This window comes from Podarcis vaucheri, assembly GCF_965113315.1.
Source record: "Podarcis vaucheri genome assembly, chromosome: 3".
In the NCBI taxonomy this organism is placed as follows: domain Eukaryota; kingdom Metazoa; phylum Chordata; class Lepidosauria; order Squamata; family Lacertidae; genus Podarcis; species Podarcis vaucheri.
This window is the reverse complement of record NC_138761.1, coordinates 6,889,965-6,916,325: the sequence shown is the minus strand read 5'-3', so window position 1 is coordinate 6,916,325 and position 26,361 is coordinate 6,889,965. Positions and strand designations below refer to the sequence as shown.

At 51.3% G+C, this 26,361-nt stretch overlaps 1 protein-coding gene and 1 long non-coding RNA gene across 3 annotated transcripts in view; one reads left to right on the top strand and one right to left on the bottom strand.

Annotated features, from left to right (window-relative positions):
* Window positions 1-474: 474 nt before the first annotated feature.
* Window positions 475-24,990, bottom strand: FDFT1 (farnesyl-diphosphate farnesyltransferase 1). 2 transcript variants are annotated; one of them, XM_082217757.1, is made up of 9 exons: window positions 24,835-24,990; window positions 23,610-23,727; window positions 20,922-21,019; window positions 16,020-16,203; window positions 14,483-14,611; window positions 13,859-14,050; window positions 12,551-12,727; window positions 11,792-11,944; window positions 475-2,314 (listed from the first exon to the last, which is right to left on the bottom strand). In XM_082217757.1, exons 2-9 carry the CDS (start codon window positions 23,709-23,711, stop codon window positions 2,093-2,095), a joined length of 1,257 nt encoding a protein of 418 aa, XP_082073883.1. In that variant the 5' UTR covers window positions 23,712-23,727; window positions 24,835-24,990; the 3' UTR covers window positions 475-2,092. The 2 variants fall into 2 exon arrangements, with proteins under 2 accessions (XP_082073883.1, XP_082073882.1); XM_082217756.1 differs by lacking the exons at window positions 23,610-23,727; window positions 24,835-24,990 and having other exon boundaries at window positions 20,922-21,370.
* LOC309529640 overlaps window positions 16,210-26,361 on the top strand; it is a 350,951-nt gene continuing 340,799 nt past the window's right edge. Inside the window, exon 1 of the long non-coding RNA XR_014218227.1 lies at window positions 16,210-16,580. This is a non-coding gene — a long non-coding RNA (uncharacterized lncRNA). The remainder of the gene's footprint in view (window positions 16,581-26,361) is intronic.

Genomic DNA, 26,361 nt, shown 5'->3' with positions numbered 1-26,361 from the left:
TATCTATACTCTGTGCTGCTTTTTTAAAAAAATAAAATAAATTGAGGCTGTTTTGAGCAGATGTACTGAACAGAAAGGGTCTGTGGGTTAAACCACAGAGCCTAGGGCTTGCCGATCAGAAGGTCGGCGGTTCGAATCCCTGCGACGGGGTGAGCTCCCGTTGCTCGGTCCCTGCTCCTGCTCCTGCCCCCCCCAGCAGTTCGAAAGCATGTCAAAGTGCAAGTAGATAAATAGGTACCACTCCAGCGGAAAGGTAAATGGCATTTCCATGCGCTGCTCTGGTTTGCCAGAAGTGGCTTAGTCATGCTGGCCACATGACCCGGAAGCTGTACGCCAGCTCCCTCGGCCAATAAAGCGAAATGAGCGTCGCAACCCCAGAGTCGGCCACGACTGGACCTAACGGTCAGGGGTCCCTTTACCTTTACTGAACATAAAAACAGCCCCTTGCCTAGGAACGATGATGCATTCTACTGATTGTCCCCAAGTTATTTTTATTAAAGGACCCATCACAGCAGCCTGGCCTCAGACCTTTTTGAGAACACACACAATAGACGTTCTTCAAATAAGGGAGATTGAGAAAGACTGGTCTAAAGCATTCTCTAACTTGGTCTCTCAGATGTTGTTGAACTACCGCTCCCATCATCCACGACTGCTGCCTCTGCTGGCTATGGATCATGGGAATTGTAGTCCAACAACGCCTGGGAACCTCGAGCATCTTAGAACAAAGCCAGTCACAGGATTGAAAGCGAGTGAGCCTGCTTCTCAAATGCTGACCCTCAAACTTGGGCATCCCCAAACTCGGCCCTCCAGATGTTTTGGGACTACATTTCCTATCATTCCTGACCACTGGTCCTGTTAGCTAGGGATGATGGGAGTTGTAGTCCAGAAACAGCTGGAGGGCCAAGTTTGGGGATGCCTGTTCAAACTCATAGGCTTTTGCACCAACCAGAAGCAAAGAAATTGCCTGTCAGTTGTGTGCATTTTGCAATCCACATTCCACATCAAAGAATCCCGTAAAAACAGAATCCCTCTGTGAAAACAAGGATGCCACCCACAATGTGTGTTTTGTTACTACCACAAAATCCCTTAGCTTAGCTTTACAATATAGAAATCTAACCTTTAAGGTTTGCCAGAGGGGTCTGTGGTGGGAGAAACGTGTCAAAGGTCTGCTGCTGCTGCTGCTGCTGCTGCTTCTTCTTATTATTATTAATTCAGTTGATACACCGCCCTATACCCGGAGGTCTCAGGGCGGTTCACAAGCAAGACCACAACATATAAAATCAAACCAAAAACAATAACCCAGTAACACCCTTCCAGAAAAGAACCACATTCTAAAAGGGTGTTGGATGTCAGTAAGATCAACCGAAGGCCTGCTTAAAAAGGAACATTTTTGCCTGGTACCTAAAGGTATACAATTAAGGCGCCAGACGAACTTCCCTGGGGAGTGCATTCCATAGATGGGGAGTCACTGCAGAGAAGGCCCGTCCTAAAACGAGCCAGGGTAAATCCTTGGTAAATATTAGAACTTGCTGTGATTTCTAAATAAGCCCGACTCAAGATAACCACATCATGGACTCGTGTGTTGCTTTGGTTGCTGAATTTTAACAACTTGAATAAAAACAGAAGAAAAAGAGAGCAGGAGGCTTCATCGCAGTATTTTTTTCTTTCCCTTTTTACTGTCAAAATTCACAAGCGACAAAGAGGCACCTTTCAAACACTCTAGTTAAAAAACACTCTATGTCAAAAACACACAAAAAGACGCAAATCCAAACGGGTCTGCAGGAAAGAAATGGAAGGAAAAATATATTAAGACAGACTCCAATGACAGACTTGCCTGTAACCAGTTCCTCCAAAAGAGGAAGGAAAAAATTAGAGGTCTGGAAACTGCAATTTGTTAGACGCTTCAAAGCTAGCAAGTAATTGCTTTCTAGGTGAAATCTTCTGGCTCCAACTTCAGCTCGCAAGGTTCCAAGCCCTTCTCCAACAGTCCTGGGACATCTATGAGTTCTCCCATTCCCAAGGGGCAAGGAAATAATAACAGCAGCATATTCCACCCCGCAGCGAAGGGCGTGGCATCCTGGGAAATCTGCTCTCAGTTCTCGCCTGTATGGACGTATTCCTCTGCGGCTTTCGACACGGTGCTCAGGTACTGCCAGCTCAACGCAGCTAAGAGCATCACGCAGGACAGGTAGATGGGAGAGTAATGGGTCCGGGAGACCAGGGCGCCGCTGGGTAGGCTAACGGATCGGACAGAGGCAATGATCTGCTGTATCTTGCTGGAGGAAGGATCTGTACTTGGGATCTTCTGATGGATCTGCAGGAGAGAAGAACCAGCTTTCACTAAGGCAGCATTCGTCCAAACAGCTCTGCTGTTATTTATTGTTTAATAACAGCAACACACCAGAAGCCAAGTGGCCGCGTTTTATTGCCTTAACACACCAGAAGCAAAGTAAAGGTAAAGGTAAAGGGACCCCTGACCATTAGGTCCAGTCGTGGACGACTCTGGGGTTGCGGTGCTCATCTCGCTTTATTGGCCGAGGGAGCCGGCGTTTGTCCACATGTGGTCATGTGGCCAGCATGACTAAGCCCCTTCTGGCGAACCAGAGCAGTGCACGGAAACGCCGTTTACCTTCCCGCCGGAGTGGTACCTAATTATCTACATGCATTTTGACGTGCTTTCGAACTGCTAGGTTGGCAGGAGCGGGGACCGAGCAACGGGAGCTCACCCCTTCATGGGGAATCGAACCACCAACCTTCTGATCGGCAAGCCCTAGGCTCTCTGGTTTAGAGCACAGTGCCGCCTGCGTCCCAGAAGCAATGTAAAAAGGTAAAGGGACCCCTGACCATTAGGTCCAGTCGCGGACAACTCTGGGATTGCGGCGCTCACCTCGCTTTACTGGCTGAGGGAGCCGGCGTACAGCTTCCGGGTCATGTGGCCAGCATGACTAAGCCGCTTCTGGAGAACCAGAGCAGCGCACGGAAACATCATTTACCTTCCCACCAGAGTGGTACCTATTTATCTACTTGCACTTTTACGTGCTTTGAAACTGCTAGGTTGGCAGGAGCGGGAACTGAGCAACGGGAGCTCACCCCTTCGTAGGGAATCGAACCACTGACCTTCTGATCGGCAAGTCCTAGGCTCTGTGGTTTAGACCACAGCGCCACGCGCGTCCCAGAAGCAAAGTAGACTTGTCTTATTACAGCAACAAACTAGTAGCAAATTCACCTCAGAACAAATAAAGCAGGTGTGGCGATCACACAGGGCCCCCGGACATTTGACGGTCTACTGACCCTGTGACACCACTGTGTTTGTTTTCTTCGCTGCCACCAACCCGTTTCTCCTCATGGGTACACACGGTGTCCAGTCAGTTGGTATCATTAACAAATAATCAAGTTTATTTTATAGGCATGAACAAGCTTATGGTTTCAGTTAGTTTTTCTTGGCAGTTTCTTAATCTTAGTTCCTTAACTGTCCTATTCGTTCCTAACAACTTCAAACTGATTATCCCAACTAACTATCTGACTCCACCTAACACTTCCTCTCATTCTTTCACCACACAACTCGACCAACCCACAGACTTACAGTGGTGCTCCGCAAGACTAATGCCTCGCAGGACGGAAAACTCGCTAGACGAAAGAGTTTTCCGTTTTGGAGGTGCTTCGCAAAACGAATCTCCTATGGGCTTGCTTCGCAAGATGAAAATGTCTTGCGAGTTCCTGCGGGGGTTTTTTCCTCCCCCCCTTTTTTCTAAGCTGCTAAGCCGCTTATCAGCTGATCCGATAAGATGATAAGCCGCTAAAAGCCACTAAAAGCCGCTAATAGCACTGTCAGAGTTGCTCCCCGATCCTAGCTCACAGAGGATCACGCTAGCCAGCGATCATTTAGTAAAAGTCTTTATTGAGTTACAGTTCCCATTCTCAAGCTGCTGCGTGCAACTCTACGTCTTATGGTTAGATCGGCGAAGCTCTGTCTGGGTCCCCGCCTCCTGTACACCAACTTAATATCCTAGCCTTACTCCACCTTTTCCACCTGACTGTTCTTCTCTGGGTCCCTCTGCCCCCCGGGGTCTCTTCCTTCCGGGACTCTTCTGACGCTGACCCCCCGGACCCTTCTGTCTCCTTGCGCCGGGCTTTAGGACCTGGCTCCCTTTCCGGGCTGCTTACTGCGCCACCTTCCTGTGCATTTGAACTTGGCGCGCGCGCCCAACCTTCCACTTTCCGTCTGACCGTTTCTTCGCTCCCCAATGGAGGTGTGGCCACTCCTGACTCGTGCCCTCCCTCCTGTTGTGAGCTGCCAGCGCTTGATACCTGACTCCCTTCCTCTCCCCTGCTCTCTGTTGGTGACGCTGGTCCCGATTTCCAACTGCTCCCCTCTGAGCTCCCTCTGGCCCTTTCCTCCTGGGGTGTCCCCCTAGGCTCCCCCCTTGCCCTGGCCACTGGTGCTCCTTTCTGTGAATCTTCTGATTCACTGGAAAGACTCGGAGATCTCGGGTCGTCGTCATCACTCATCCTTTCTTCTGCCTCCTCCCCCTCGCTCTCTGTTTCCTCCCTTGCCCTTGCCTCTGCTCCTGAACCCCTGACAAGCGCTAATCCTCTAATCCGTCAATGGGCCTCTAATCCGTCAATGGGCTTGCTTCGCAAGATGAAAAAACCGCTAGACGAAGAGAATCACTGATTCGTCTTGCGAGGCACCACTGTATATCCTCCCTCTTCCTTTTTCAACTCCCAACTCTCAACTAACTTCCACACAACACCCACTCTCACTCTAACTCCTCCTATCAGTTTCCACTGGCCAATCACATCACACTCATTTTAACCCTCTCCTTATGACCCACCTAGGAGGCAAACGCCACAGCAGGCAGCCCCCAAATTTGTCTGCCCTTAATTTCCAGCTCCACCAGTAGGTCAACTGACTGAGGTTTGCCAATCTCAAGTTTATAACCACACTGTCAGGGGTTCAGGAGCAGAGACGCAGAGAAGGGAGGAAGCAGAGAGCGAGGGGGAGGAATCCGAAGGGAAAATGAGTGATGATGACGACCCGAGATCTCCAAGCCTAAGCAGTGAGTCAGAGGACTCCCAAAAGGGAGCCCCAGTGAGCAGAGCAAGGGGGGGATCCGGGGGGACACCCCAGGAGGAAGGGAACAGAGGAGATTCAGAGAGTAGCAGCTGGAAGTCGGGACCCACGCTCATAACTGAGGGCGGCAGCAGCTGGAAGTCGGGACCCACGCTCAAGACTGAGAGCAGCAGGGAGGAAGGTAGCCAGGCATCGGGTTCCGGAGGCTGTCAGCAGGAGGGAGGGCACGAGTCAGGGGTGGTCACGCCCTCCTCAGAGAGCGAGGCAACGGTTAAGAGGAAAGTAGAGAGTTGGGCGCGCGCGCCAAGTTCAAATGCAGCGGAAGCTGGAGCAGTAAGCAGCCCGGAGAGTGAGCCAGGTCCCAAAGCCCGCCGCAAGGAGGCAGAAGGATCAGGGGGGTCAGCGTCAGAGGAGAGTAGAAGGGAGGAGGCCCAGGGGGGCAGAAGGACCCAGAGACGTAGGGAGAGGCGAAGGAGGTGGAGCAAGGCTAGGGTATTAAGCTGGTGTGCAAGAGGCGGGGACTCAGACGGGTCTTCGCCGACCTAGGGCAGAAGGTGTAGAGCTGCACGCTGCAGTTCGGAAATGAAACCTGTAACTTAATAAAGACTCTTATAAAGTGAACGCTGGCGGACTTGGTCCTATGTGAGCTGGGACTGGGTGGCAGCTCTGACAGTAAGACCCGTCTCTCAAAAGCTTCGGACACCTGATATCTCGCAGCGGAGAGAGAGGCAGCTGGAGGAGGGGATCGGTGTTTGGGAGCAAGCTCACGACGGTTAGCAGAGATGACGGAAGCAGAGACAGTTGCAGCGCTGCAACAGGCAGTTACCCAATTGAACGCGGAGGTACTGGCATCCAAGAAGAGGGAGGAGGATGCGGCAGCCGCCTACAGAGATCTCCACGCCAGGTTTGAAGCATGGGTTAAACACGGGCAGCCAGGACCCAGACCGGAGGGGGTTGGGTTGGCACGGAGAGCAGGAGGGCTTGTGGCTCACTTCGATGGGAATTTACAACAGTACCCCAATTTTCGAGCAGACGTAATGTGCGCACTGCAACTGCTGGCAAAAGACTTTAGAGATGAGGAAGAGAAAGTGGGGTTCATACTATCCCATTTGCATGGGGATGCTAAAGCGTGGCTACGCAATTTGTGGAGGGATAAAGATCCGGCGCTTCAGAATGCAGATGCCTTTATCAAAGCGATGGATGCGTGTTTTTTGTCTACTATTGATGTGGATCTTGCCCGACGGGAGATTCATGGACTAAAACAAGGGAGGGCAAGCGTCCGGCAGTACCACGCCCGCTTTTTTGCGCTGGTCAGTGCCTTAGAGTGGGACCGGGATTCGCCCCCTGTCAGAGACCTGTTCTGGGAGGGTCTAAGCTCTGCGGTCAAGGATGAGATTGCAAGGGGGGAGAGGCCCCGAAGCACGCAGGAGGTGGTCCAAAGGGCGCTGACTGTGGGGGTGAGGCTGGAAGAACGTCCATGGTGCAGAGATGAAGGACGTGGAGGGCGCGAAGCAGCGAGAAGTTTCTCTTTCATTCCAAGAGAAGCAGCGCGTGCGCAATCCACACCTCCGCCTGGAGGGGGAGGGGAACCGATGGAGGTTGGAGGTGCAAGGGCTCAGTCAGCAGCCAGAGCCCAAGCACCGACAGCAGTGAAAGCGAAGCCTCCTAGAGGGAACAGGAAGTGTTACATCTGCGAGGATCCAGGCCATTTGGCGAAAGAGTGTCCCCGGAGGCTCCACAAGCACACTGCAGCCTCAGCAATGGTGACTGCAGCAACGCAGCAAGGAGAACCACAGCAGGGAAACGACGATGTCTGGCTGGAGACAGAGGCACTGGGGCCCAGCCAGACGCATCAGTGAAGCAGTCCCCAGCGATCTTGCAACCCACGGACCCCCTCCCACCCAAACCAGTAGTGCAGCTCACAGCATCTCTCCAGCTACCCGATGGCGTCACTATCGAAGTGCCGCTTTCTGTGGATTCTGGAAGCAACGCAGACTTTATAGCGCAGGATTTTGTGGAGCAGCACGCTATACAGCTACTGTCTGCCACTCTGCCCCTGCAAGTCGTCACAGTGGATGGCAGAGAGTTGCTAGGGGGGCAGGTGGTGAAGCAAACGCCACCGATGGTGATGCGCCTTGGCAACCACAGGGAAGTCATCAGTTTTAATGTCACCCAACTGTCGGACACGCCCATTGTGTTGGGCATGAGTTGGCTGGACAGGCACAGTCCGACACTGGCTTGGTACCAGAGACAGCTGATCTTCGGCTCCTCTTATTGCGCAGAACACTGCATCCTGCCCAGACAGGAGGGAGAGGAGGAGGAATCACAACTGCAGTTGGGAACGTTGCAAGCAGTCCCCCACAAATACGCAGACTTTCTGGAGGTCTTCTGCGAGAAAGAGGCTGACAAGCTACCACCGCACAGGCAATATGACTGCAAGATTGACCTCCTACCAGGGGCGACGCTGCCGAAAGGGAAGCTGTATTCCATGTCTGAGGACGAATTACAGGAACTCAAACAGTTCATAGATCACAATTTGCAGCGCGGTTTCATCCGGGAGTCCAGGGCAGTAGGGGGCAGTCCTGTTTTCTTCGTGAAGAAGAAAGACACGCCCCAAAAGAGACTGGTGGTGGATTTTCGCCTCTTAAACAAGATGACCAAGCCTTCTGATTTCCCCATGCCCAGGATTGACGACCTACTAGCGACGGTGCGCAAGGGACGCGTGTTCACCAAGTTGGACCTGCGAGGTGCGTACAATCTCATCCGCATGAGGGAGGGCGATGAGTGGAAGACAGCCATGTTCACGCCTCTGGGCACCTACGAATACAGAGTGATGCCGTTTGGATTGCAAAACGGTTCTCACTGTTTCCAAGCTTTCATGCATCATGTGTTGGCGGGACTCCTTTACAAGAAGTGCGTCTGCTTTCTGGATGACATCCTGATATTCTCCGAATCGCAGCAAGCCCATGACCAAGATGTTCGGGAGGTGCTGAAGAGGCTGCAGCAGCATAGACTGTACGCCAAACTGGAGAAGTGCCAGTTCGACACGACGGAGGTGGATTTCTTGGGTTACAAGTTGTCGGACAAGGGGCTAGCCATGGACAGCGCCAAGGTTCGTGCGGTGTTGGATTGGAAGAGCCCGCGCAACCGGAAGGAGGTCCAGCGGTTTGTCGGCTTCGCCAACTTCTATCGCAAGTTTATCAAGGGGTTCGCGATGCAGACGGCGGCCATTACGGACACGCTAAGCTCCAAGAAAAAGAAATTCATCTGGACGGAGCAGGCGGAGCAGTCCTTTCAAGCACTCAAGCGTCTCTTCGCGTCGGAAGAGCAACTGCTGCATATCGACCCCAGCAGACCGATGCGGGTAGAGACAGACGCGTCCGATAGAGCAGTGGGAGCTGTCCTGCTGCAAAGGGACCCACAGGGGGTCTGGAGGCCGGGAGCGTTCTACTCCAGAAAGCTCAGCAAGTCGGAGCAGAACTACACCATCTGGGACAGGGAGTTGCTGGCCATTCATGCAGCTTTCAAGGCGTGGAGGCACTTCCTGATCGGCGCCAAGCACACGGTGCAGGTCTGCACGGACCACAAGAATCTGGAGCACTGGCGCACGGCTCAGTTCCTGAACCAGAGGCAGATACGTTGGGCGGAGTTCTTTGCTGACTTCAATTTCCGAATAGAGTACGTCCCAGGCGACACCAACGTCATGGCGGATGCACTGTCCCGCAAACCGCAATACCTCGAAGAGGCGACACCAGCGGCAGCCATGCACATCTTCGCGCCAACAGCGTGGGCGTGCGCTTCAGCCACAGTAGACCTGGATGCGGTGCGGCGGGCGTTGCAGGACGACTCCTTCGCGCAGGCGAAGATGGCAGAGGTGCACAAGGGCACGGCGAAGGGCGACGAGTTCCAGATACGAGACGGCTTGCTCTTACGTAAAGGGGCCATCTACGTGCCGGGAGACGAACTTCGCGCCAGGGTACTGCAGCAGCTGCACGACGCACCCACGGCCGGGCACTTTGGCACGGAAAAAACGGTGGAATTAGTCGCAAGGGACTTTTGGTGGCCCAGACTGAGAGGGGAAGTCGCGGACTACGTTGCGAGGTGCGACACCTGCCAGAGGGCCAAACCGGTGCACAAACCACCGGCGGGACTGCTGGAACCGCTGCAAACGCCGTTTGAACCGTGGGAGAGGGTGGCCCTGGACTTTGTTACGGATCTACCCAGCTCGAGAGGCAAGACAGCTGTACTAGTGGTGGTGGACTTGTTCACCAAGATGGCACATTTCATTCCGTGTGCGAAGGTGGCCACGGCGGAACAAACCGCCAAACTGTTCATAGATCACGTGTTCAAAGTGCATGGTCTGCCGCGGTCTATCCTGTCCGACCGCGGGCGCCAGTTCGTCTCGAATTTCTGGCAGAAGCTGATGAGTTTTCTAAATGTCAAGGTCGATCTGGCATCAGCAAGACACCCGCAGACCAACGGGCAAGCAGAGAGGGTCAATGCCATCATGCAGCAGTACCTGAGATGCTATGCCAATCAACAACCTGCGACCTGGGTGGATTACCTGCCGCTCGCCGAGTTCGCTTACAACAACACGAAGCACGTGTCCACAGGGGTGACGCCGTTCTTCGCCAACAATGGGAGGAATCCCAGAACCTTCCCGGGACGGGAGAGAGTGGGGGACGGAGAACCACAGACGGCGGACGCGTTCGCGTCAGAGTTGCAGGCGGTACACGATCAACTCAGACGGCAGCTGGAGCTAGCTAAGCACGCCTACAAGGTGCAAGCTGACAAGCACAGGCGGGTTGGCGAAGAGATCCAAGTGGGAGACTGGGTCTGGTTGGCAGCCCACGCAGTGCCGACCAGGTCACTAGCCAAGAAGAAGCTGGGGCACAAGCAAATTGGTCCGTACCAAGTCGAAGCACAGATCAACCCGGTAGCCTTCCGACTGGCGCTGCCGGAGGGTTCCAGAATGCATCCGGTGTTCCACAGGTCGGTGCTCACTCCCTACAAGGCACCTCACAGATTCCAGGAGCCAGGGACGGCACCGAGTCCGTTCCGGGAGCGGACGGAGACGCGAGGGGTGACGCAGCAAGACCCCATCAACGAGGTCACGGAGATTTTGGACTCCAGATGGGGGGAAGAGGGAGTCGAATACCTCCTAGCCAGAGAGGGCACCCGGGCCAGCGCCAATAGCTGGGTGCCAGACTACGCTTTGGAGGAACCCCTGCTCAAGGACGAGTTTCATGCCCTTTTCCCACACAGACCCATGCCAGCGAGCTTCTTCGACGACTGGCTGTTCACGCCCACAATTTCTTCCAGCACGTTCCATGGATTCGACTCGGACGGGGAACCCGCACTGAGCACCCGTTCCCCAGAAGGATCGCCGGCGGGTTCGGCGTCAGACACCTCGTATTGGTGGGACGATCGACCGGAGGAGCAATGGCGCCGGAAGTGGCTGGAGATGCCAGGTCGAGCGACCGACGCAGAGACTGACATGGACGTGTTCGGGGAGGACCTTGGGTTCGAGCACGGCGGTACAGAGATGGAAGCGGAACAGGTCAACGTCGGCGACCGCGAGGAGGAAGACTCGGAGGTCTTCAGTTGGCGGCCAACCACGGGGAGCGAACTGTATCCGGCATTCCCTCCCGTGATGATGGAGCACCCAGCACCCACACCTGAAAGCGGGGAGGGGGGAAGGGGGGGCTTCGAGGGGGGGATGGATGTCAGGGGTTCAGGAGCAGAGACGCAGAGAAGGGAGGAAGCAGAGAGCGAGGGGGAGGAATCCGAAGGGAAAATGAGTGATGATGACGACCCGAGATCTCCAAGCCTAAGCAGTGAGTCAGAGGACTCCCAAAAGGGAGCCCCAGTGAGCAGAGCAAGGGGGGGATCCGGGGGGACACCCCAGGAGGAAGGGAACAGAGGAGATTCAGAGAGTAGCAGCTGGAAGTCGGGACCCACGCTCATAACTGAGGGCGGCAGCAGCTGGAAGTCGGGACCCACGCTCAAGACTGAGAGCAGCAGGGAGGAAGGTAGCCAGGCATCGGGTTCCGGAGGCTGTCAGCAGGAGGGAGGGCACGAGTCAGGGGTGGTCACGCCCTCCTCAGAGAGCGAGGCAACGGTTAAGAGGAAAGTAGAGAGTTGGGCGCGCGCGCCAAGTTCAAATGCAGCGGAAGCTGGAGCAGTAAGCAGCCCGGAGAGTGAGCCAGGTCCCAAAGCCCGCCGCAAGGAGGCAGAAGGATCAGGGGGGTCAGCGTCAGAGGAGAGTAGAAGGGAGGAGGCCCAGGGGGGCAGAAGGACCCAGAGACGTAGGGAGAGGCGAAGGAGGTGGAGCAAGGCTAGGGTATTAAGCTGGTGTGCAAGAGGCGGGGACTCAGACGGGTCTTCGCCGACCTAGGGCAGAAGGTGTAGAGCTGCACGCTGCAGTTCGGAAATGAAACCTGTAACTTAATAAAGACTCTTATAAAGTGAACGCTGGCGGACTTGGTCCTATGTGAGCTGGGACTGGGTGGCAGCTCTGACACACACTATGCAACTTTTAGAAGACGTGAGGTCTTTGTTTGCCCTGTTGATGTTCATTTAAGTTGGGTTCGGTTTTGTAACTTACCTTGAAATGTTGCTGTATTTTATTCTGTATGTTGGTGTAAGACACTTTGAGTATGGTTCTACCATGGAAAAGAGGCACAGAAATAAAACCTACGGCAATCATGAACTCACCTCTTCCACATACTGGTACATGATGGCTTTAACAGCCTGCATGTTTGTTGCGTCCATCATCAGAGTGACAGCTTGTCCCTTCCGAATCTTCACCACTCCCCGGAATACTTGCTGGTTGTTGTAGCAGGCAGCCAACGTGGCGATGGCCATCACCTGGGGACCAGGAGTGGAGGGGGGAGAAGAAGAGAAGTCACAAAAACAACCCTGCTTGATTCTGGGCTATCAAAGGTCATTAGATACATGTTCTCTTGACTTCCATTCATCCCCTTGTGTTATCTGAACTTCATGTGATGTTTCTGGTGTTTCAGTTTGTTGTTATTGTTTTGTAAAATGTATGTATTGTTCTAATAAAGCTTTTTTTTTAAAAAAAAAGGTCATTAGATACAAATAAATCCAGAGCAATGTACAGCACTCTGCAAAGGAAAGCTTACTAGCACATTTGTAACCTGAAAAAACGCAACGTGAAGCAAACGCAACTCGAGGTATGACTGTACAGCAGAAAAGCTGCCCAAATCTAAACAGTGCTACTGGAAGGAATTTTGTTTTGTTTTGTTTCCACATATAGCATATACTCAACACAAAAAACAGTGGCAATTTGTTGTTGACAAAGGACGGCTGGACATATAAAGGGCCCCATTACCTTCAGTAGCTTAGGGCCTCATCGAACCTGAATCCGGCCCTGTTAACGGGAGATGAAGGGAAACAGAAGAGCACCTCAGAAGCGGGAGACAGCTTTGCAAGCCACGCGTCCCTACCCACCTGCGGAATAGCGCAGAAGTTGAAGACACTCTGGTTCTTCAGGCGGGACAAATACGTCAAGACGTCAGGGACGTGGTGCAAGGCGTTGGTGATGAGCTCATTCATGCACTGAACGGCTTTGTCGATGTTCTCTGGCTTGGTCAGGTCAGACAGCTTCTTCGCGTACTTGCTCCAAACCTGGGAGACACGAGAAGCTATCAGAGTCATACAACTGGAAGGGATCCCCAACGGTCATCTTGTCTGACCCCCGTTGATGCAGGATGTGAACTGAGAGTGGCTATGCAGCCCTGCCCTGAGAATTTCCTCTTCCCACTAGTTCTTTGCTTACGTATTTAAGCTTGTGTGGTGTCTGTCTGTTCGTTTGCAACTTTCATTTTATTCCAGTTTTGTTAAATGATTGGTTTTTATCCGACTCGATACATTTTGTCCCCATTTATTATATATTTATTTCGTAAAATCCACACACCACTTTCTTTTTGTTTTTAAAAAGCAAACCTCAAAAGGGTTTACAAAGAGAACAAAGCAATACAATTATTGGTAAAAAACAAAACAAACAAAAAATCTAGCCGAAAGAAACTATTTTAAACGTTGCAGGTGGTGGGGAATTAAATAAATTTGGCAATAAACTAGAAGCAGATCAAAATACCCAGCAACAGCCTACATATCTAGTTCCTCGTGGGGAGGAGGCATATTGTATATATATTTATTACTTTTATTTACTTATTAAATTTCTGTACTGCCCATCACCCAAAGACAGCCCTGTTTAGGGAAGTTTTTAATGACTGATTTATTATTATTATTATTAGATATGTTTTAAACTGCCTAGAGTGGCTGGGAAAACCCAGCCAGATGGGCGGGGTATAAAAATTATTATAATTATAATTTATTATTTTATAAAAACCACAAAATACATACCATAGTATCATAGCCCTTTTTTAGGGAAGTTTTTAATATTTGATGTTGTTGCTTTTTTATTACTAATATTGGTGTTCTGTTGGGAGCCACCCAGAGTGGCTGGGGAAACCCAGCCAGATGATATAAATTATATATCATCATCATCATCATCATCAAATAAAGACAATACCCTGCCACACACATAAGAGTTTAAAAGGCCATAGGTTGTTTAATTAGGCAAAGGCCTGGGAGAAGAGGAACGTTTTTGCCTGGCATCTAAAGATATGCCAGACGAGTGGGGAGCCACCGCGGAAAAGGCCCATTTCTCGTGTTCCATCAAAACAGGTGGTCTCCATCCCCTGGACCAAATGTCGCAGCTTTCCCTCTCTTCTCTCTTGTCGCCCCTTGCTTTACCTCTTTGGGCCAAAACTCCCGGCCTTCGAGCTCATCCTCCAAGTAGTCCCGGATGATGTTGACTTTCTGCAGGAAAACCCCCAGGGAGTTGGCCAGCTCCGTGTCCTGCCCGACGATGGGGTCTTCCAGCTTCGACGCAGAAAAGAGCTGGGACAGGCCAATGCCCACCAGGCCAGCAACGTAATGGCAATACTAGAGAGAGGTTTTTAAATCAATCAATCAATCAAAGCTATAGCATGGTTTTTGTTTTTTTTTTTTTTGTTTAATCTATTTATTAAAAGAGCTGCAGCACTTGAGGCTTTCCATCTCCCTCCTTTGTCTGGCACACGGTAAGGGAGGGTTTGCATAAGCACAAACATGACTGCCAGTTTTCCACATCAATGGAAAAAAGCATTACGGCGTAAATCTCAAAAGAATTTCTTATTGTTTTGCTATTTATTTTGCGTTTTTGTTTTTGAGGCCTTTTCGAGAAGAATAAGAATATCTTTATTGTCATTGTCATTTTCAGTTCATTTCTTTTTGCGTCTGTGTGGAATAAAGTTAGATCCATTTCGGCACATTTCCTGAACACACAGGTTTCAGCCCCAAGTGGATTCCCTGGGACCCCTTCCCAAGTCTACTCACCTGGTCCCACTCCTTCTCAGAATCCACCTTCTTCTCCAAAAACTCAGCCATCCCCAGACCCATCTTGTGGCAGATGTCAGCAATCACATCTCGGTATATCTTTGCCAGGTTGCGGAACTCCAAGGAGATCTAAGGCGATAACCACATGTGACAGGAGGAAACGAAATGAGCCAGTTCAAAACAAGGGTAAGGATGAAGTTTCTGCATTTAAGGGAAACGGACCTATACACCTCTTTCTAGGGCCAAAGTGTAACCCGTTTGATAGTAGGCACAGGTCTACTCAGAAGTCAAGTCCCATCCAGTTCAGTGGAGCTTGCTCCCGGGAAAGCGGTTATGGGATTGCAGACAAAGAGCCCAGGAATTATAGCAACTTGAAGGCAGGGGTGGAGAACCTACAGGGGTGGAGAACCTCACTAGGACTGATGGGAACTGGAGTCTGTAATATCTAGAGGGCCACAGTCTCCCTCACCCCTTGGTTCAGGACCAGATTATTGTCCAGCCACAACTTTAAGGATGCATTTGATGTCATAACTTTTCCAAGACACCAATTGTCGAATCTTGCCTTCACACTAATAGGGAACCAGCAGCTTTGCCTCCGACATTGCTCACAAATTCTAAGAAACCCAAAATGTCAGTGTGGTTTTGAAACCAGTGGTTAAAATCAGGTCAGTTGTGAAAGATCCAGCTCGCCATCTTGATGGGACCCAACTAGAAGAATAGCAAACCAAGCGGATGGACTATGCCGAAATGGCAAAGTTGACCGGAAAACTCGGGAATCAAGAAGATAAAAACTTTAAAAAAGAATGGGGGAAATTTATAAGCTATTTAAAAAGATACTGTAAGCAGATGGAAACACTGGAAGGATTTTGATTTCACTTGTAGTGCAACAATCACCATGGAAAATATGGACTGATATAATAGAGTATGGAAGAAGATGCAGTTTTAATTGATTAGAATGGGACTCCAGGGAAGGTGGAGCGGGAAGTCCTGAGATTCTGGGGGAATCTCTGTATATGGTTATGTTTTTGAATATTTAAAATAATTTTGTATTGTAAAATCAAATAAAAATTATTTAAAAAAACCAAAACAGAACAAAATTTGCACATCTCAAAATGGCACCCAACTGCATCCAAACACAGACGGAAACCTGCTCTTCATTCTCAGGAAATTTAGTTATATCTCAAGAGGCATCCAAATACTTAGCGATAAGGCGAGCAACTTCCCAGAACGTGCAGTAGTTAGACCAGTCTAAGATCTGTGTTTATCTCTTGAAGACTGAAGCATCCTTGGCGGCACTTAACTGACTTTGGGGGCCATACTGTTGTTTTTCTCCCCCCCCCCAAAAAAAAGTGCTGCTAAACCCCCTTGAGAAGAGATGGCTCAGAAAGAGACCACCATAAAACCAACTTCCTATCTGCTGCCAGCAAGCACCCAATTTGCAGATACTAAGAGTTATAGTAAACTGACAATGTCAGGATTTGCACAGCCAACTTAAAATGACCACACGGACGAAGGACTGACTGGCCAAATTGCTCACCGTCGGGAAGTCTTCCAAAACTTGCTTGTCCTTCTCATTACTGTCCATGTATTTCCAGTCCGGCTGATACAGGTAGGAGTGGAAGTTGTGGAGCATGGGGACCTTGGTTTCCAGGTTGATCGTCATGTCGTCCTCGATCGTGTCCAGGGCTCGGAGAACCAGGTAGAAGATGCACACGGCATGGCTGAAGAAGGGGAGGAAAGAGGTCTGAGCTGAAGGACTCTCCTAGCACAGGGGGTGGAACACCCAACTTGCAAGCAGGTGGCTTCCCACGTTCGAACCCTGGCATCTCCAGAAAAGGCTGGGAAAGTCCTGCTTGAGAGCTAATAGAATAATAAAATTGGAAATGACCCTAAGGGTCATCTAGTCCAACCCCCTGCTGCCAGACAGTGTGGGCAGAACTGAGTTGGATGGAATGATGGTCTGACTCAGTAAAGCTTCCTATGTCTCCATAGGTCCTAAAGAGACAGGATATTATTTAGGGCTGCCTCTGAGACTGTTTTAGGGACGCGGGTGGCGCTGTGGGTTAAACCACAGAGCCTAGGACTTGCCAATCACAAGGTCGGCGGTTTGAATCCCCACTGCCAACCTAGCAGTTCGAAAGCACGTCCAAGTGCAAGTAGATAAATAGGAACCGCGGGAAGGTAAGCGGCGTTTCCATGCGCTGCTCTGGTTCGCCAGAAGCAGCTTAGTCATGCTGGCCACATGACACGCCGCCTCCCTCGGCCAATAAAGCGAGATGAGCACCGCAACCCCAGAGTCGGCCACGACTGGACCTAATGGTCAGGGGCCCCTTTACCTTTACCTGAGACTGTTTGGTAGCCATCTATCCACCCACAACACAGAATACTCTACTCTGACCGGCAGCAGCTCTCTCCTGCCACCTGGCCCTTTCTACCTGGAGATGGAACCTGGCTTCTTCTGTACACAAAGCAGGTGCCTGGACCACAGAGCAAGGTCCCTTCTCCCCAAAGCATGTGCTACCAAGAGGTTACTCCTCCCCACAAACCAGGCCGTAGATTGGCCTATGAAATTATGGGAAGGCAAGGAGGAGAGAGAGAGAACATTGTGTTTGGCAACTTCAGCCACCGTGAAAGCTCTGTGGATCATTCGTTTCTATTAGGAGGGATTGCAGCACACAGCTGCAAATAAAGGAACCGAGTAGCGGCTCCAGATTAGCCTCCCGGTGCAACTCAAGAGTGCCAGCATCAACCTTGCAGAACCTAAGGAGAGCTGCATCAGCCCAGGGGCCCATCTAGTCTGGGCATCCTGTCCCCTACGGGAAAGCCAAGAGACCATCATGGCTGCAGCATACTAATAATAAAAATAATAAAAAATTATACCCCGGCCTCAGGGCGGCTAACAACAGTAAAAATTACAGTAAAAACATAATGGGGGGGGCAATTTAAAATACAGGTTAAAATGCAAATTAAAATGCAGCCTCATTTTAAAAGTAGCCCATAGATCAAAACCATAAGGGGAGGGAAACATAAGGGTCAGACTGAGTCCAAGCCAAAGGCCAGGTGGAACAGCTCTGTCTTGCAGGCCCTGCGGAAAGATGTCAAGTCCCGCAGGGCCCTAGTCTCTTGTGACAGACCGTTCCACCAAGTCGGGGCCAGTACTGAAAAGGCCCTGGCCCTAGTTGAGACCAATCTAACCATCTTGTGACTTGGGACCTCCAAAATAATTGTCATTTGTGGACCTTAAGGTTCTCCGCGGGGCATTACAGGTAGGTATGTCCCATAGGTATGTGGGTCCTAGGCCCACCCATGCCACCCATTTGCAGTTTCCACAACTGGAATTCTGCAGCAGACAGCCTCTGACTGTGGAGGCAGCGCACAGGACTGGCTGATATCTGGGTTTCAATATCATAATCTATAACCAGCTAAACATCATAATATACCGATATATCACCATGTCTGAAATAAGGATGGAGCTATGTAGAGGCATTGGCTAGCTTCACGGTTTTTCCTGTATTGTTACTTTTGCCAAGACCTGCTCTTGTGATTTGCTGCCCCTGAGAGATATGAGCCAGCAGAGTTAACAGAGGCTGCAGGAACCGAGAGAAACATTGGATGGCTTCATGGTTTTTCCCACATGGTGATTTTTGCACGCACACATCTTGATTCACAATACAGTGGTACCTTGGTTCTCAAACTTAATCTGTTCCGGGAGTCCGTTTGACTCTGGAAACCGTTGGAAAACAAAGGTGTGGCTTCCAATTGGTTGCAGGGGCTTCCTGCCCTCAAATGAAAGCTGCGTCGGACGTTCAGTTTCCAAAAAACACTTGCAAACCGGAACAGTTACTTCCAGGTTTGCAGCGTTCGGGAGTCGATTTGTACGGGAGGCAAGCCGTTCGAGTACCAAGGTGCCACTGTATATTGCCAGGTCAACAACTGATATCACAATATGGACTTCAAACTGGTTTTGGACAATATATTTTTATCTTATTTAACTTTCCAAAATTCAGTCCAGTTCTTTGCTATTACGATTACAGATCAGCCCCACTTTCCTGGATGAAACACTTCATTTTTATATATTTAACTGCGCCAGCTCGTTAAATGGGCAGCAAGACTGGGTCACCCTCTGCAGTCTGACTGAAGCAATTTGCAGAAAACCTCCCCCACGCAGACACACACACTCCGCTATGTATAGGGAACGGAGTCATTGTCTGCACTTAGCCTTTCATTCTTTCTCTGAGGCGGCTGAATTAAAGTTAATTGCTCTGGAGCAAACCCACGTGTACCCATAAAACAGGGCGGAGGAGGAGGCCCGTTTGCGGTGATGAATATCTTGAACTTGCTAAGATGCAACAGGTGTGTGCTGTGCCAGAGTAGGCTGTGAAAGACACACGCCCAGAGCAAGTAACAGCAAACGTTCAGAATTCAAATAGACAAAATGCAGAGCATGTCCGAGAATTCCAAGAGGTCCAAAGCCAACGATTTAACAGAATCAATTCAATAGTTACAGCAACAAAAAAGCAATCTAGATTTCAGTAGGGGCTAGACTGCATGCTGCTGGCTCCCATATCCTTACTCCAGAGGAGACTGGCATTGCACCAGCAAAAGGCAATTGTGAAAGCAGAATGCTGGACTAGGTGAGCAGCTGGCTTATTGAGCAAGCTGTTCTTATGGTCTTAAGAAAGGTTGATGCTGGAAGTTTAAGAATTGCACCAGGAGACTAAGCCAGATGCAATTCCTTCCTGGAATTGTGTTTTCACTGCCTCCTAATAAATGGACCTCGGATCTTTTTAAGTCGGTGGAAGCTGCCAAACCACGATGTTCTCTTGATTTCACAGGCCAACCCAAAACCGTGTTTGTGGGAGGAGCTGTCTGGTCAGCCAGCACAGTGCATGCTGTGGGACCTCCCTCCATGCTAAGGGCACTGCTGTTTGGCATGCAGAAGGACCCAGGCGCAACACCCACCATCTCCTGGGGAGAGCCATTGCCGGTCAGAGCTGACAGCCCTGGGCAGTCAACGGAGAAAACAGCCCAATCAGGCAGAGGCTGCCTTACACAGAACCAGAGAGCTGGAAGGAAGCCCTAAGGGTGATCTAGTCCAACCCCCTGCAATGCAGGAACTGCAATGACAAAACCTCTACTTAAAAATTTAATAAATAATAATGAATAAAAACCTTTGTCCGTTCTATATATTTCCAAGGGTCCCTGGATTTACACAAACAGTCCCGGGTTTCTGATTTGATCCCAAAATGTCCCCGTTTTCCTTAGCATGTCCCTATTTTCATTGGAGAAATGTTAGAGGGTATGGAGTTAGCCAACCCCTAAGCCATCTGAAGGCAGCACTGTATAGGGAAGTTTAAGGCTTTATTATGCTTTTATATATGTTGGAAGCTGCCAAGAGTGGCTGGGGTACATCATCATAATAATCTGGGCGGCTTCAAACAAAATATTAAAATACAGTAATGCATCAAACTTTAAAAGCTTCCCTAAACAGGGCTGCCTTCAGATGTCTTCTAAAAGTCTGGTAGTTGTTCCACAGGGCGGGTGCCACTACTGAGAAGGCCCTCTGCCTGGTTCCCTGTAACTTGGCTTCTCGCAGTGAGGGAACCGCCAGAAGGCCCTTGGTGCTGGACCTCAGTGTCCGGGCAGAATGATGGGGGTAGAGACGCTCCTTCGTATACAGTGGTACCTTGGGTTAAGTACTTAATTCGTTCCGGAGGTCCGTTCTTAACCTGAAACTGTTCTTAACCTGAAGCACCACTTTAACTAATGGGGCCTCCTGCTGCTGCCATGCCGCCAGAGCACGCTTTCTGTTCTCATCCTGAAGCAAAGTTCTTAACCTGAAGCACTATTTCTGGGTTAGCGGAGTCTGTAACCTGAAGCATATGTAACCTGAGGTACCACTGTATACTGGACCGAGGTTGTTTAGGGCTTTAAAGGTCAGCACCAACACTTTGAATTGTGCTCATCAGAGAAATGTTGGAGGGTGCAGTATTACAAGACAGCCTTTCTGAACCTTGTGCCTCCGGAAGAGTTTGGGAGTCTCTCAGCTCCCCAGCCAGCATGTTCGGCACCTGGGGGCTGATGGGAGTTGTAGTCTAGCAAGAGGTCGCCAGATTGAAGGAAAACCGTTCCAAGCTTTGCAGCGCTGCAACTTCCAGGCTCCAGCCCGCAGGCGGTGCCAAGCGGAGCACAGAAGCAAAGCTTCTTTTTTCGCGATCACTCGGAACGCACTGCCTGGCACAGGACTTCGATTCGGATTTCACTCCTCCCCCAGGGGGAGGGGGAAAAAAACCACTTGCAACCAAAACAAAACCCGTGCGCGCGCACGGTTAACCCTTTCCTTGCCAGACCAACGCAGTTAACCCCTTCCATCCTTAGCCACCGTGCAAGCTTGCACGCCCCTCGCTCCCTGCGCCCCGCACCCGCCCGGGGAACTCACCGCAGCTCCCCGTCGAGGGCTTGGATGACGGCGGCGAAGCTCCGGCTGGTCTGGTTCAAGTACTGGTAGCAGCGGCGGAGGCTGTCGCTGAGCGAGTCCTGCAAGAAGAGCACAGAGGGCGGCGGCGCGCTCAGGAAACGGGTCCCCCGGGAAGCCAGCGGCGGCGGAGCCTGGGGCTGCTGGAGGCGGTGCGGGCCGGACGCCGAGCGCACCCGGCCCCCGGCCCAGCAGCAGCTGCTGCAGCCGCCGCCGCCGCCCGGCCCCGATCCTCCTGCTGCTCCTCCAGCACGGGGCGGGGAAAGGGCCAAAGTACGCTTGAAAAGGGAGGTTGCGGCTTTGGAGGGGCCGCTGGCCATGGAGAGGGAACGAGGGGCGCGCCCGGGCGCACGGCTCAGCGGGCCAGCAACGCGGCCCCCGCCTGGCCCCGTGCCATGGGCGCGGGGGAAAGGATCCGGGGCGCGCGCAGCCAGAGGGGAAGCGGACACACCCACCGCCCCTTCCCTCGGCGGGGAGGGAAGGCAGCCGAGGCCGGCCCGCCTCCTTCCCTCCCCGGGCGCCGCGCCTGGCCCACTTAACCAACCCGGAGCGCTCCCTGCAGGCGCTTTGCAAAAGCGCCCTGGACGAAACAAACTCCAGCTTTTCCTTTCCTCTTTCTCCCCTCTTCATTCAAGGGGAAAGAGATCGCCCACCCCATGCCACGAAAGCGCAGCGGGATCCACAGCGCGATCCTAGGCGCTTTTAAATTGCCATCTCATTTCTCGCCGCGTTCGAATCTCCCACCTTTCCCCAACAGCCGGAGGTTCCTCTCCTGCTCCCGGCGTTATCCTTGCAACCAACAACCCTACGAGGTGGGTCAGGCTCCGAGTGGCGGGAGAGTGCGTGCGGATCTGAATCCGGGTCTCACGCGGCCGGGGTCCGAGTCCAACGCCTTAACCACTAAACAGCACTTGGCTTTACCGTTTGCGCGTCTTGGAGCGCACGGAGACTCCTGCTTAACCGAACGGCACGGCTTTTATTATGTTACTTGCTAAATTTCTATACTGCCCTTCCTCTTAGGATCAGGGGGCAGTTTCCAATATAAAAAAATCATAAAAAGACATAACAAACGATTTTCTCCCCCCACACGCAAGAAGAAAATTGCATCAAGCGCTCCAAAACCGCAGTTCCAGCATAGTGCGATTTGGCCCGAGATCCTGCTGGAGATATTTGGTGGAGGGAAAGGGCTTTTCGCTTTAAAGAAGAGAAAGGAAGGGGAAGGAAGAAAATGGAATAAAACCATTTGTCCAGAGGATAGGCAAGTTGACTGCACATATAAAGTCATAATAAAGAAATATAATTGATACCTTTCATAAAATCTGACAGGTAGCAATTCATAATTAAGGTGCAAGAGTGCTTCGTCATGGTCTGATTTAAGACCTGTCTGGCACTGTAATTTCACAATATAGCATTTTATTTGACTGCTATAAATTAATATTTTTCCCAATTATTTCTTGTCTGTCTTTGTTCCTACCTCACCTGCTCCAAATCCTGCATGACTGACATTAGATTGTGGACTTTGGGAAACAGTATGAATCCATTGTCTCTGGCTAAACGGCTGCAATTAATAGACTAAAAATGTGTATTAAATATGTCTGAAAATACTTTACAGATTTCAAAGTCTCCAGCCCCCCCCCCCCGAAATCATGATTTCTTCTCTCACTTCCTTGACAAGGTAGAAGCATGAAGCAGGAAAAAACAGAACGGGAAGAGAGAGAATAAGACATACAACAGCTCCTCATCTCCATCTTTTTCTATTACTGGTCTATTTTATCTATTAAAAAAATATTTTTATTCTGCTTTTGTGCCTGAACATGAGCGACTCGAGGAGAGTCACAACCAATCCAATAAAAAAGCATGCCAAGCAGATGTTTTCGCCACTGAGTTACAGGCCCTTCCCAAACGATGTTTGGGCAGCACCGCTAAATAGAACTTCCATGTCCAGAGGCAAGCTATCACTTAATATGCCAGTTGCTGGAGGGCGGGGAAAATATTGTGGGAATGCAATTTCCTTAATGGCTTGATGGTGGGCTTCCTGGAAGTGTCTGTCTGGCCGCTATGAGGTCTTTTGGCCCTCTGAGGCCCTTTGGCCGCTGGGAGCAACAAGATACAGTGGTGCCCCGCAAGATGAATGCCTCGCAAGACGAAAAACCCGCTAGACGAAAGGGTTTTCCATTTTTCGATGCGCTTCGCAAGACGAATTTCCCTATGGGCTTGCGATTTTTTTCGCTTCCCCCCCTTTTTCTAAGCCGCTAAGCCGCTAATAGCCTTTTAGCCGCTAAGCCTTTAATAGCCACTAAACCGCTAATAGCGCTAATCCACTAAGCCACTAATAGGGTTGCTTCGCAAGACGAAAAAACCGCTAGATGAAGAGACTTGCGGAACGGATTATTTTCATCTTGCAAGGCACCACTGTACTGAACCATCAGAGACTGGCAGTGCTCTCCAGAGTTTCAGATGGGAACATTTCCAGTCCTGCTTAAGAGACACTGAGCATCGACCCTGGGACACTTCAGGCACTGTAACCACCGAGCTAAGGGCCTTCTTAGCCAGCAAAATTAAAAACCAGGGAACAAGCAAATTAAAAACCAGGGAACAAGACAGCCCATTCTTTCCACACCCATTCAACACAGTGCACTGTCGCTCACTCACCTGGTCCATCTTGGGCATCACCGTCTTGTAGCCTCCCATCTTAAACCTCACCAGGTTGTAGAGCTCTTCTGGGTGGCCCAGCCATTTCTTGAACAGCTCCATCAGCTTCCAGTCTCACCTGCCAATTTGTGGGTGTCCAGAGCGATAAGATTTAATGAGGACCTGCCCTGCCCAGCCTTCTCCCCAAATCCCTCTTTTTTTCCTCCACCCTGTGGAATCAGCAATTTCCTTTTCTCCTTTAAGTTTTCTTTCCTCTCCCACTCCCAATTTCTTATTCCTCCTCCTCCCCCACCTGGCTTCATTCCCCTACTCTAGCCTTCCCCTCACCTTTTACTTTCCTTTTTACCCACTCTTCTTCTCACCCACCTGTCTCCTGACTTAATTCACCCCTTCTAGATCCCAACCCACCCTTAGCCTCCCTCTCCCTGGTTTCTAGTTCCTTTGATGTCCTCCCATTCCCTCCCTACCTATGATCCTGCTGTGTTCCTCTTTCCCACCTGCCTTAATACGCACCTTCTATATTCCTGCTTTACCTTACCTGGAGGGTTTCTAGTCCCTCTGAGGTCTCCCCACTCCCCTTCCCCCACCTACCTACCTGTGACCCCGCTGTTTCCCTCCTGCCCCACCCCACCCTGCCCCCCACCTTATTTCGCCCACCCTTACCATCTCCTTGGGAGGGTTTCTAGTCCCTATGACTAGACCTACCTGCCTGCCTACCTACCTGTGACCCTGCCGTTTCCCTCCTGCCTCCACCCCGCCCCCTGCCTTATTTTGCCCCATCTGTCTCCCCCTGCCCACCCTTACCGGCTCCTTGGGAGGGCTTCTAGTCCCTATGAGGTCTTCCCTCCCCATACCTACCTACCTACTTGTGACCCCGCCGTTTCCCTCCTCCCCCCCCAACCCGCCCCCTGCCTTATTCCGCCCCACCTGTCTCCCCCCGCCCACCCTTACCGTCTCCTCGGGAGGCTTTCTAGTCCCTATGAGGTCTTCCCTCCCTCCCCCCACCTACCTACCTACTTACCTACCTACCTGTGACCCCGCGCCGCCCCTTGCCGTATTTTGCCCCATCTGTCTCCCCCTGCCCACCCTTACCGGCTCCTTGGGAGGGCTTCTAGTCCCTATGAGGTCTTCCCTCCCCATACCTACCTACCTACTTGTGACCCCGCCGTTTCCCTCCTCCCCACCTCTTATTTTGCCCCATCTGCACCCCCCTGCCCACTCTTACCGTCTCCTTGGAAGGGTTTCTAGTCCCTAGGAGTCCCTGGCGGCTCCTCTTCCTCCCTCCCCGCCCGTACAGCCTCCTCTGCCGAGATGCCCGGACAACCCCGAAGAAAGCGCATCGCCATCCTCCCTCCTCCGCCCCCCTCCCCTCCTGTGCCCTCAACGGCCGTCCCCTAGCAGCAGCCAATCAGCGGGCGCCGCACCTGGCTCGGAGGGCGGATAGGCCGCCCGGTGGCCGCGCGGCGCTGGCGCCAGGGCCGCGTCGCCCAATTAGGCCGTCGCGGGGGCTGGCGTGACGACCGCTCGGCGCCTCCGGATTGGCTCCGAGGCGGCATGGGTGAAGATGGGGCGGGGCGGGGCTTCGCAAGCAGCCGGGTTCATTAAAGGGGCCGCGCGCGCGCCCGCTCGCTCTTGCGCCGCCGCTTCTTCCTCGTTCCATCATCCTTGCAAAGGTTGCGTGTGACCCCCAGGATCGCTGTGGGGCGAGGAAGGGTGAACACAGACGCACACAAAGGCAATGGTGCAATATATCTGGAGGCGATGGTGCAATAGGAAACGTGACGTGTGTTCACAAACAGCCAGGAATATATGTTATTTGCAATCTAAATCTCGCCTCGTGGGTACCTGATACTGAGTTACTGCTACGAAGATCATGGCCATTGGTCCCATCACCTCCTGGCAAATAGAAGGGGAAGAAATGGAGGCAGTGAGAGATTTTACTTTCTTGGGCTCCGTGATCACTGCAGATGATGACAGCAGTCACGAAATTAAAAGACGCCTGCTTCTTGGGAGAAAAGCAATGACAAACCTAGACAGCATCTTAAAAAGCAGAGACATCACCTTGCCAACAAACGTCCGTATAGTTAAAGCTATGGTTTTCCTCGTAGTGATGTATGGAAGTGAGAGCTGGACCATAAAGAAGGCTATCGCCAAAGAAATGATGCTTTTGAATTCTGGTGCTGGAGGAGACTCTTGAGAGTCCCATGGACTGCAAGAAGATCAAACCTCTCCATTCTGAAGGAAATCAGCCCTGAGTGCTCACTGGAAGGACAGATCGTGAAGCTGAGGCTCCAATACTTTGGCCACCTCATGAGAAGAGAAGACTCCCTGGAAAAGACCGTGATGTTGGGAAAGATGGAGGGCACAAGGAGAAGGGGACGACAGAGGACGAGATGGTTGGATAGTGTTCTCGAAGCTACCAGCATGAGTTTGACCAAACTACAGGAGACAGTGGAAGACAGAAGTGCCTGGCATGCTCTGGTCCATGGGGTCATGAAGAGTCGGACATGACTAAACGACTAAACAACAACAACAACTGCATATGCGATATTGCTATTATTATGATCACCATTGTGAAAAGGGGACTATAATGTGCAATACTGAGAGGATGCAATGCTATAGGATGGCCCATGTTTTATGGCCGGGGTGCCAACTTGAATAAAATATTGCAGCGAAGGTAAACTCCAACCTGCATATAATTGATAACATGAAGTTCCAGACATGAAGTGTCCTGGTTTTGGGGTGTAAAAAC